The sequence below is a fragment of the Condylura cristata genome, unplaced genomic scaffold, assembly GCF_000260355.1.
Source record: "Condylura cristata isolate star-nosed mole 26May11 unplaced genomic scaffold, ConCri1.0 scaffold00008, whole genome shotgun sequence".
NCBI lineage: Eukaryota > Metazoa > Chordata > Mammalia > Eulipotyphla > Talpidae > Condylura > Condylura cristata.
Genome location: NW_004567109.1, coordinates 33,236,713 through 33,248,963, shown reverse-complemented (window position 1 = coordinate 33,248,963; position 12,251 = coordinate 33,236,713). Strand labels below are relative to the sequence as shown.

At 45.6% G+C, this 12,251-nt stretch overlaps 1 protein-coding gene across 1 annotated transcript; it reads left to right on the top strand.

Moving 5' to 3' along the window:
* The first annotated feature begins 4,456 nt into the window (after positions 1-4,456).
* Positions 4,457-6,239, top strand: TACSTD2 (tumor-associated calcium signal transducer 2). Its single transcript, XM_004679052.2, has one exon. The coding sequence runs from the start codon at positions 4,559-4,561 to the stop codon at positions 5,522-5,524; it is 966 nt and encodes a 321-aa protein (XP_004679109.1). The 5' UTR covers positions 4,457-4,558; the 3' UTR covers positions 5,525-6,239.
* Positions 6,240-12,251: the final 6,012 nt, after the last annotated feature.

The window sequence follows — 12,251 nt, the reverse complement described above, 5'->3', positions numbered from 1 at the left end:
TGAGGGCTTTGGCTGAGTCCCCTACCCCATCACCTAGACCTGATTGATGTTCAGCAATCCCCACAATCTCCACCTTCAGTGATTTCAAAGCATCCCCACATTCCCGAGATGGCTGATGATAATAGTTAAGCTTAATTCTACTTAGTACATGCCAAACACTGGGTTGTGTGTTTTATATTCTTTATCTTTAATCATGAAGCTAATGATGATGATATTTTTTTCTTAATCAGTTTTATTTTGTGTGTTTTGTTTATATAAGTCACACCCTTAAATATAAAACTGATGTGTTGGTCCTTATACAAAGGGAAAATCAGATAAAACACTAGTTTAGAAAGCAGAGCACAAGAATAGAATAAATATGGAGCTAAATGGGAGAGGGGAAAGCATGTTTTTAAAAACAAGCTGGGAAATCACCCTTTTCACAGACTTTGAAGAAATGTAGGCATTAGTCTTTAATTTTATAATTAAAGAAATTGAGGCTCAGAGAGGTGGCATACTTGCTCAAAACCATACAGCCTCTGAATGTTGTGAAATTAGAATTTGAGCAGAAGTATCACTGGATCCAAATGCTGTTTTCCTTTTTCAGATACATATGTAACTGAAATTTTATTAATGTTTACAGTGGAAAACTTCAGAGTCTACACATTAATAAAACATTAACTCCTAAAACACTCTGAAGATTACAGAGAAATATCTGAGTCATTTTCAGTATGGCAAATGCAAACGTTCACATGTTATGTAGGCATGGGCTCTGGTGGCAATGTCTGCCTGAAGGATAAGCTTATGAATTGGTCATTCATGGAACTGAAAGGAAAAAATGAACTCACAGAATAATGAATTGGAGTAAAGAGGGATGCAGTTTCAATTTTGGTTAGCAGAGGAATGGTGGCTAATTACAAATTTTGCACATTATCTCTTAGAAAGGTGGCATTCATTTGAAATATGAATTTATGGTGCAAACTTAGCATATTTAGATTATGTTCAAAGCCCATTTTCCTTCAGCTGCATTATACTGCTGGTCCACAGAATTTCTGTCTGCTCCCAACCTCATAGAACATCCTCCTTCCTACAGACTTATTAGTTTAGGACGGTGCCTCAAAGTAAGAGTGGCATAATCGAGTATCATAATCTAGTCTTCCTTTAAATGGAATGCATGGAGAGTGGCCTGAGGTAGGACAGTGGCTCATGTCTCCAGCAGGTAATGAGAATTATACTAAGAAAGAAGAATTGATATCACTCCTAAGAGACAGACTGATACTCCTAGAAGACAGACGGATACTGTGACTTTCAGGGCACGACTCAGTGTTAATGAACCCAGTCAGCATTTTTGGGTGCCTAATATATGCCTGCACTGGGGTTATAGGGATTAGGTGTGGTTCCTGCCCCATACATACTTGACAAGCCCAAGTTCATGAAACGCTTTTGTAAATGTTTGAAAACTTAAAAGATACAAGGAGATGAAGCTAATAAGTGACATTCTGCGGACTTTGGCAGGAAATACAACTAAGAAAAATCAGAGCTGGGTTGTTAGATAATGAATTCATTGTGGTGTTGGAAACACAAAATTTAAGACTGAGTGTGTGTGTGTGTGTGTGTGTGTTGGTGTGGTTCCTCTTCGTTTCATGTGTGAGAATTTATCCATCTTCTAAAGAAAATAGTGAAAATGGGCTCTTTCTGTCCCCTTCCTGCTAACATGGGGCATGGATGGAAAAGTAGAAGTTCGAGGACTGACTAAGGGCCAGTCATTTGAGGCTGTCCTTGCTCGTTACCTAGTAACATCACTGTTTATATTCCTCAGCCCTGAGGTCCCTTCCCCATCAGCTTTCCTCTTGCCAATCTAGGGCCCTTTGGAATATCAAACAGGTGGTCCTGCCAGTTATAGAGGATTGTAGCTATCTAGGCAGTAGCTGGAAAAGTGAGAAGGTAGGTTAGATATATATATATAAAAAAAAACACACACACACAAAACCTAACATTTTTAGTCATAGTTTACAAAGCTTTAGAATCTACTGTCTCATTAATTGAGATTTGATTTTGCAGGATCATCTATGAACCAGAGATGTTATTATTTTATTTTACAGAGAGGTGAATAGAAGTTCAGAAAAGTTAGTGTTACTCTCCTCAGTACAATAGGGATGGCCTATCAGGGAAGCTTCCTGGAGGTGACCCAAGAGCTGAGTAGAAGAAACACAATCTTGCACTAAATACATGAAGGGAATAATCCTCAGAGATGATTTCACTAAGGTTTGAAAACATAAGGACTAGAGAGGCTGGCTGGAACCAGATGAAGTAAAGATGATGACCATCACGGTAGCTGACACCTACCTGTTTATTCAGTGCAGACACTGTTAGAACAGATACTGTTGTTTCTCTATCTTTTTTTTTTTTTAACTTATGCACACAAGAACAGGGGTACAGGCCAGCGGTGCAGGGGTGAGAGGATTTACCAGAGACCAGAGTGGGGAACAGAACTGATCGATTGAAACACACTGCTGAGGGGAGCAGTGAGGGAGACAAGAGAGGTCTGCTGTGTCATGTAGGTCATCTCCCTGGTTGGGGACTGAACTCACGCTGCAGTGGATGTGGATAGCTCCATAGTGCTGTGCTTTAAACCCTTGCACCACTAGGAAGGGCCAAAGATATGTTCTAAGTGGTTTATCGAACGTTAATTCTCACACTTACCTTCCTAGGTAGGCACTTTTATTATCCCATTTTTACAGATGAGGAAAATAAAGTCCAGAGAAGTTAAATTTCTTGGCTAAAATACAGTATGAGTTGTGTGCTAACTTATGAAGTATGACTTTTATCCTAAGTGCACTTTTATTATCCCATTTTTACAGATGAGGAAAATAAAGTCCAGAGAAGTTAAATTTCTTGGCTAAGATACAGTATGATTTGTGTGCTAACTTATGAAGTATGACTTTTATCCTAAGTGCAAAGGGCACCACCTCTCTGCTCCTGACCTCCAGTCAATCTGTGCTTGAAGTGTTTTTAGCAGAAAGGAGGTGACTACAGAGCTGTGATTTAGGAAGTCTTCTCTGACTCAGAATGGACTGGAGGTAGGAAGGGGAAAAGACACTGATGATTGGTAGATGGACAGAATGAAGACAGTGGGGCTTAGTGAGCAGGGGAGTGTTGGAGCCAGGCCTGGTGTTTGTGGGTGAAAAAAATTGCCCCCCCACCCAATGTGTTTCTGCTTTCTCTACCTGTAAAGACAGAATGATATATGTCCATCCACCTGCCTCAGGAATTGCTTGAAAATTAATGGGGCAGAGGCCGGGCTTGCTTTCATGTGTTAAAAACACCCTTGTACTACTGCTGGTGTTCATTACATGCTGAACATATAAAATGTGCTTTGATGGAGGAGCAGGGAATAATTATAGCTTGCTAATTATTGTTAATTTTACCACAGCTTTGAAACTTTGGACTTTCTCAGTGATTCAAAAAAGAGATCGCAACCCCTCTGTCCATTAAAGTAGCCACATGGAGGCAGACAAGCAAATTCCCACAAGTTCCATTCTCTCATTATTTGCCTTGCTTCAGCAACTTATATGGGACTCAGAAAAAAGTAACAATTTGCTCTTTTAGAACCAAGCTGTACCAAGAATGTCTTGCAAACTTCCTCGTTCTTTTCAAAAATGTGTTCCATTTTTCTTCCCCGTATACTGCGTATATCTATAAATTTGGGGGTGGGAAATATTTAGGGGAACCCTGATACCGTGCAAACTAGGATGCCTGAGATTTACTCAGAACCGCTCCCCTAACAGAAAGTGCAGAAAGTGCAGATTCGGCCGCACTCCTTTCCCATAAGCACCCATTTAAAGGTTCCCGAAGAGTCAGTCGGAATTCGAGAAGCCAAGACGCCTCCCGGGATCCTGAGGAAACTAATGGCGGGCACTTAAGACCTCAAAGTGGGTCTGCTAGACACTCCATAACCTGCAGGACTGAGAAGAGAATGAGATGTTTGTAAACTGTAAACTACATATGAATGTGTGATGTTAAGAGAACTAAGAATCGAGGAGCCAAAGAATTTAAAGCAAGGATAAGGGTTGGGAAACAGGAAAAAAGGGAGGAAGGAGGAGGGACAAGGCAGGACAGCTGTGTGCCCGGCATTTCAATGAAATTCCTGAGAATTCCAACCCCGGAGAGGGGCCGGAAGCTCAAAGCTCGCGGTTGGAAACCGCGACGAGGGCGGATCCCTGGCTAGGTATGGCTGGGCGGACGGGGGCGGGACCCTCGCAGCCCGCAGGTGAGTATCGGTTCTCCTCTCCCGGGCTTTCGGTCTGGAGGAGGCGGGAGAAGCCTCCGCTCCCCTGATCCTATCGCGCGGGGTAGGCTGTGCCTTCCGTGGGACGGGGACGGGGGGCGGGATGTGTCACCCAAATACCAGCGGGTGAGTCGGCGGCCGAACCAGTCGGGCAAGTCCAGCGGAGTATAACAGCGGGAGGGAGAGGCCGGCGGGAGACGCCGGGAGAGTGTCCCAGACGGCCGAGCTCTCCCCAGCTGCGCCCCCCGCGCTTCGTCCTCCCACGTCTGGACCGCGCTTCTCCACCCCACCATGGCGGGAGATCCCGGCCTCGCGGTGCCATCTCGACCGCTGCTGCTGCTGCTGGTGCTGGTGGCGGTGACCGGCTACGCGGCCGCGCAGCACAACTGCACGTGTCCCACCAACAAGATGACCGTGTGCGAACTGGACGGCCGTGGCCGCTGCCTCTGCCGGGCGCTCGGCACCAACTTTGAGGTCAACTGCTCCACTCTGACTTCGAAGTGCCTGCTGCTCAAGGCGCGCATGAGCGCCCCCAAGGCCGGCCGCGGGCTGGTGAAGCCGAGCGAGCACGCGATCGTGGATAACGACGGCCTGTACAACCCCGACTGCGACCACGATGGCCGTTTCAAGGCCCGCCAGTGCAACCAGACGTCGGTGTGCTGGTGCGTGAACTCGGTGGGCGTGCGCCGCACCGACAAGGGCGACCTGAACCTGCGCTGCGACGAGCTGGTGCGCACCCACCACATCCTTATCGACCTGCGCCACCGCCCGGCCGCCCGCGCCTTCAACCACTCGGACCTGGACGCCGAGCTGCGGCGGCTTTTCCGAGAGCGCTACCGCCTGCACCCCAGATTCGTGGCGGCGGTGCACTACGAGGAGCCCACCATCCAGATCGAGCTGAGGCAGAACTCTTCGCAAAAGACCCCTAGCGACGTGGACATCGCCGACGCCGCCTATTACTTCGAGAGGGACGTTAAGGGCGAGTCGCTGTTCCAGGGCAGAGGCGACTTCGACATGCGCGTGCGCGGTCAGCCCCTGACCGTGGAGCGGACGCTCATCTACTACCTGGACGAGAAGCCCCCCCAGTTCTCCATGAAGCGCCTCACCGCGGGCCTCATCGCCGTCATCGTGGTGGTCGTGCTGGCCCTCGCCGCCTGCATTGCGGTCCTGGTGATCACCAACCGGAGGAGGTCCGGGAAGTACAAGAAGGTGGAGATCAAGGAACTAGGGGAGTTGAGAAAGGAACCCAGTTTGTAGGTACCGGCAGGGCTGGGGGTGGGGACGGTACCCGATTTTAGCGTGGTTCCAGAGCCAAGCGAGTTAAGCATCTTGATTCTAGGCCCAAAGGAGATTTCTCCCCCACCCCCATCCCCAAATTCCTGCCTCCTACCCCACCTCACCAAATGTAATAACTCTTTGCCTCAAGGTCATCTCTGTCTGAATTCTGTCTTGAAGGAAACATTTCCAAAATTCCTTCCCTTTCGGTCCAACAAGAATCCTGAGTCGAAGCCTTAAGAAAGGCTTGGCATAGGGTTAAGAAACTAGTACCTATGCGACAATCCAGCGTGGTTTGCAAAAAGAGCCCTCGATGTTGAAGGCTTAACATGCATTTAGATGGGAAACATCGTTTTTTATGTCTTGGGCTTTAAGTTATTTGATCCGCTCCATGGTACCCTGGCCTTCCTGATGAAAAGAGGCATTTGCTAATTGCCTGCCTAGTATCTTCACCACCGTCTCAATTTGCGACCACATAATGCAGGTCCCGCGAATGAAGCGTTTCTCAGCTACCCGAACACATTTTCCATGTCTGTGAGGGCAGAGCCGGCCGGGGAACCTGCGTCTACTCTTCAGCTTTCCCTAAATACAGCTGATATTAGTAACGTTTCTTTTGTAAAATGTTTGTACATAGGTTGTCTTTGATAATGCTGCTGTGATTTTTTTTTTAAAAAGTACGAATTTAATAAAATATGGAAAAGGCACAAACGGAAAGGTGGAGTTTGTGAAAACTTCTCCAGATTTATGTCACTTTGGTCGTCCCTCATTTTCTATGTTTTGGGTTTCTTGTTTTAAGTACTAACTTTTTCTTTGCAGGAGCAGGCATTCCATATGGTCTCTGGACTTTACTGAGACAAGGTGTCAGGCTGGTTTGAATTCTGGCCTTTCTAAATAAAGGACTTGGAAAACTCCCTCAAGCTACCGGAGGGGGCTCTGAGAGTTGCGATTAGAACTAGCCTCAGGCTATCACAAAACCAGTGGAAAAGCCCCTTCCTTTTTTAGGCGCAATTACTTCCTGTGTATACCACTCTCCTGTAACTAGCAGCTACATTCTTGTGGACACATTGGCTGTTCACTTACTGTAGTGTGGGTGGGTCTGTCTAGGAGAGGTGAAATGCCTTTTTCACACAGCCACAGCCAGGCAGTAGGGTCCTGGATGCTGCTTCTGTGTGAGCCTGTTACACCGCACACCCGGCATATAGGTTATTCTTAGGTTTGATTCGTAATGTGCCTTTAAAACTTTTTTTTTTTTTTAAGATTTATTTATGCATACAGAACTGGGGTACAGGCCAGAGGTGCAGGGGCAGTGAGAGGTTCACCAGAGACAGAGTGGGGAGCAGAACAGGCAGATCGACAAAGTACACAGCTGAGAGGAGCAGTGGGCAGGTCAGGAGAGGTCTGCTGCGCCATGTGGGTCACCTCTGGGGCCAGGGAGCAAACTTGCACTGAAGCTGCTGCAGCCAGCTTGAAGTGCTGTATCCTAACCTGCTGTGCCACCAGGGAGGACCCTGCCTTAGCAACTTGCCTCCTCATGCTTAGCTCCTTGCTTTCACTCATACTCCTATGTGAAGCAGGGTGTGTTGGAAGGTTGCTGGGAGGTAACTGAGGGTAAGGAGTTACTGGCAGTTATGCAAAACAGCTGGCACAAAGCTTTGTGGGAAGAAGGAAATGGTTGCTATTGACCACTGCAATAGCTAAAGCCAGGACTTGAGTATTTCCCCCTGGAATCCGTCTCAGCTTTCTCCTCCACCCCTACATAGGTTTATACCTTACCCCTCAACATTGAAACACCAGTAAGAATGTCACGGAATGTAGCTCTTGGCCATTGCTTTCCAGCTTGGGCTGTGGCTGGTGTGGCAGGTGGAGTTGCTGCTTTATAACAGCCAACGAGCTCAGATCCTATAACCGTATGCTAGACACTCCCTGCAGGCCCCAAGCATCCTCTCACCAGTTTTAACTAGGGGAAAGAGGCTTAACTAGGGATGTGGGCTGACTTCCCCACTGAAGGAGGGCCCAAGTGCCTGAGGATAGAATGGGAATGCTAAGTATGAGTGAGACTCCACTCCCTTGGTGCTTTCCATCCCTGAGTCACTGAATTACCCACGCAAAGGATCTCTGGCAGTCACCTCTAACTGAACCCTCACTTGACAGATGAAAGGGTTAGTGGCTTCTCAACAAGATTAATGTTTCTGTGACACAACTGGAATTAGTCTTGATTCCTAGTCCAATATTCTTAACACTACTATGTTCAGAGGCTACTGGGTTACTGTGAGGCTGCCATTGTTTCAAGAATGTCTGAAAAACTCTCACTTGACTGCCTAGAAAATAAATTAAGGACTGCGTGGGTGGCTGGACAAAGGAAAAAGCCCATCCCTTCATCAGAATGTCACTTCTGGATACGTTCTAATTATTCTAATTCAGAAGTATGTGTCATTGCCCTTTATTGACTTATAAATCACAATGTACTTTCACACATATCATCTTCCTTGAGACTGGAAGTAATCCCCAGGCCGGCCAACCTGAGTTCAAATCCATTGGAGCCAGTGGAATGAAACTTACAAATCTCTCTTGCGTTATTGGTATGAGGTAGTTGATAACAGAGTTCATTATATCTTAAATTTTTCTCCTTTCTTATAGATTTTATTTATTTTGTCAGAAAACTGAGGTCCAAAGAGATTGAGTAACTCAGGATCACACATCGTCCTCTAGCCAAAATTGAAAACTTCTGCCTTTGGCTTCTACTCTGGGTTGTTATCCAATGCACCACTGGTCAAGACTCCTTCCTAATTCATATCTTTCAAAGAAGAGCCCCTCTTGCATCTGCTTGAAACCTAGCTTGCCTCTTCTGAGGACAGGACCCCAGAACCAGCTAGTACAGGATTTCCCTGAACTTCCATTCTCGGCATTACGTGCAGGCCTGGGTCTGCCCTTGGAAGGAATGTGGAGAGCAGGTGTGGCTCACTCAGCAGGTTCAGGCTTGTCTTCTGATCTTCCTGGGAAGAAAGGCTCATCTGATTTCCTTTTTTTTTTTTTTTTTAAGATTTATTTTTATCCATGTATACAATAACTCTGACCTATAGGTCAGAGTTGTGGGGAATGGGGAAGTAAGAGGATTTATCAGAGACAGAGTGGGGGTGCAGAACATGCAGATCTACTGAAATATATTGCTGAGGGGAGAAGCAGGCGAGACAGAAGAGGTCTGCTGTGCCATGTGGGTCAGCTCCCTGGCTAGGGATGGCAGTTTTGTTGCAGTGGCTGCCAATAGCTTGATAGCACTGACCCTGTGCCATGAGGTAGGCCCTGGTTTCCTTGTTTCAGTTACCAGGGCTCTCTCCAAACCTGCCGTTCCCTTAGTTGGAGCAGTTTTTGAAAGCATACACTTTCACTCTCCTTACTTAAGTTTGGGTCCACTAGTTTCAAAATGAAAATCACAGTGTGTCAGAACTGGAAAAAGGATCATTCCAGTGACTACACTGACTCCATTCTACAGATGAAAAAAACTGAGGCCCAGAGATGAGCTGGATTTATCCAAGTCAGGCAGCCCTGTAGCATAGTGACCCTGGAGCTCCGACATTCTGAGTTTTAGAATGTCTGTGTTTACCTCGTTTGTCACCCTTGTTAGCCTCCCTAGTTTACACTTTTTCTCTGGTCACTTCTGCTCTTAATTTGGTGTGGTTATCCTTTTGCTTTTTAAGATCACTTAAATAGGAGAGGCACTTTGGTTAAGTATAAAATAGATGGACTTTGAAGTTACCTGACCTTTCAGACTCTGTTTTCTTATTTATAAAATAGGTAGAGACTTACCTCATATGTTTGATATGTTTGGTTTGAAATATTAGACATAAGAAAAGACTGAATATGTGCTTAGTAAAAGGATATTCTTATTAGAATGACAGCTACAGCCGGGACATGAAGAACGGGGGTGAGGGGTGGGGGGAGGAGCTTCCTCTCTATTTTTTTTTTTTAAAGATTTTTATTTATTTATTCATACAGAACTGGTGTACAGGCAGAGATGCAGAGGGTGAGAGGACTCACCAGGTACAGAGTGGGGAGAAGAACAGGCAGATGGACAAGGTACACTGCTGAGGGGAGCAGCGGGCGGGCCAGGAGAGGTCTGCCACGCCATGTGGATCTCTTCCCGGGCAGGCGGGATCGAACTCATGCGAAAGTGGCTTAAGCTTCTTAGTGCTGTGCTTTAACCCGCTGCGCCACCAGGGAGGGCCCCCTCTCTACTTTTTTAAGGGGATCACATCATCCCTAGACTTTTGTCAGTGAGACTAGAGCAATTTCAGAAATCACCTCTTACAGAAACCCAATGGTATCTAAAAAATGGACCCCCTACAGGACACTCACCCTCAACTACAATGAGAGAAAAAATGTGTTTGTTTTCGAATTTTAATATATTGTGTCTCTTTATTTTTATCATAATTCCTTATCCCAACTAGTATGATTGGCTAGAGTATTATTCCTGGAGCAGATGATAAAATCCAGAAGTCATGCTACCTATGTATGTGATTTGCCTGTGATCTCACATCTAACAAGTGTCACATCTGGGATTAAAACCCAGGCTACTTGGTCTGCAAATCTATGTTCTTAACCCATGAGCAATGCTATCTCTCATATTTTGTAAATTTGAAAAGCAGAGAATATTTTCTGCTGCAACAAATGAGCACATATTTAGACAATGTGTTTCAAACAAAACACATTATCATTGGGTAGTTCTCTAGGCCAAGAATCTGACATAGGTTTCACTGAGCTAAAATCAAGATGCCTGCAGGACTGCATTGTTTCTGGGGATGTTCGGGGAAGATGTGTTTTGGGGATATTTAGATTAGCAGAATCTAGTTCCTTTTCAGTTATACCACTATCCTCGCTTTCCTGCTGGCTGCATACTGAGGGCTTTCCCAATTTGTGTAGATTGCCACAGTCCTTAGCTTCCCGCCTCCATTTCCATGTCCAAAGGCAACAACCTTACTTCAAGGTCTCACAGTGCATATCTTTGATCCACCTTTCATTTTCTAAACTCTGTCTGACCACAGCTGAAACAGTTTCCCCACTGATGCTGATTCATGTGATTAGGTTGAGTCTACCCACATAATTAATCCAGGATAAGATTATTCTATCTCAACATCCTATCTGTAAAGTTCCTATTGTCCTGTTAAATAACATTCATGAACTCAGTAGGTCATGATGAGCATATTTGGAAGGGGGTGGTGACTTGATTCTGTCTACAGATTGTGCCCCTCCTCTCCAAACCATGCTTTAAACCAATATGCTATATTACTGCCACTAGAATTGTAAACCAGAGTGCATTTTCACAATGAGTTTCTGAAGAGCTCTTTCCCCATGGCCCTGTCACCTTTAAAAAAAACATCTTTCCAAATAAGACCCTTGGGAGAATTATTCTGTATCCCACACAGGATATCTGGCACCTCTTAGGCACTGAATTGAACTGATACCAATAGTTGCCATTTCTTGAGCATATAAAATGTGCCAATGCTGCTCTACAAGCTTCATCTTGATTATCTCACTCATTTCACAACCTCATAAATATGAAGTGCGTTCTGTTTTTCCTGTTTCACTGATTAGGAAACCAAGGCATAAAGAACTTGCCAGAACTTAACACAGCTGGCAAAGACTAGAGCCAGAGTTCAAGACTACCCTCCTTTTTGTCTGAGTTTTTACTGCTATACTCTTTGATTTCCTTCTTTTTGTCTGAGCTTTTACCACTACACTTGTTTTACTAGAGAGGAAATGAAAACAACCCTTACTCATGCCAAATAGTGATGATGCAAGTGGGGAGACCTTTCTCGAGGCCCCAAGGCCTGTTTGGGGATTCAGTGGTGAACCCTGATAGACATCTTCCAGTTGTATTTTCCCTTCTGGAGCCACTCTTTCACTACAGAATACCATCAGAGGTCTCATTATTGCTTTTCATGATGAACTCTAAGAAGGAATTGTTGGGTGGCCGGGGATGGATAGGATGGCCAGCTCTGTCATTATTAGGGAATTATACTCAATACAGGAGAACTCTAGCTCCTGGCACCACAGCAAGTCACATATCATCAACTGCTCTGCATAGTCTAGGTCCATCCTGGACAACGAGGCTGGATTGAGACGGGTAAGAAGGGAAAGAGAATCGCCCTGCAGTGCCTGACTGCACACATTAACCAGCATGTCACAGCAAACAGCTCAGCGTGCCAGTGCATAAGTTCCCTTGGGTGCACAGGGGCACAAATCCCTCAGCTAATACAGTTGACACTTAGAAGCCTCGAGTGTACATGCCTACCAGATTGCGTGTTCCTGGTCTCTTCACTAACCCCAGTATTTTCAACACCCTCATTACTGGTCCCATGAAGGAGGTGTTCTGTCCACTTTTGCTGGGATATTTTATGGGAAGCATATTATTGCCTGCTATTGCAACTCGATACAGAGGGTAGGAGAAAGCATGGAACTAGTCAGCAGATGATGTCTTGGTTTTCTCTTTAGCCATCGAATATGGTAGTTCACCTTCCCCAACCTCACACTTGCATCATAAAAGGGGCCTAAAAAAATCAATGTTGCCTCCAATAAATGAATGAAACAAAGAAACCGTGGATGGAGGTGAAAGGGAACAGACGGCTCCAGGGTAAGGCCAAGCCAGAAGGTGGGGCCACTGACCAGACAGGAGTAGAGCTTTGGTGTGAGCAAAGCCCCAAACCAAGAGAGC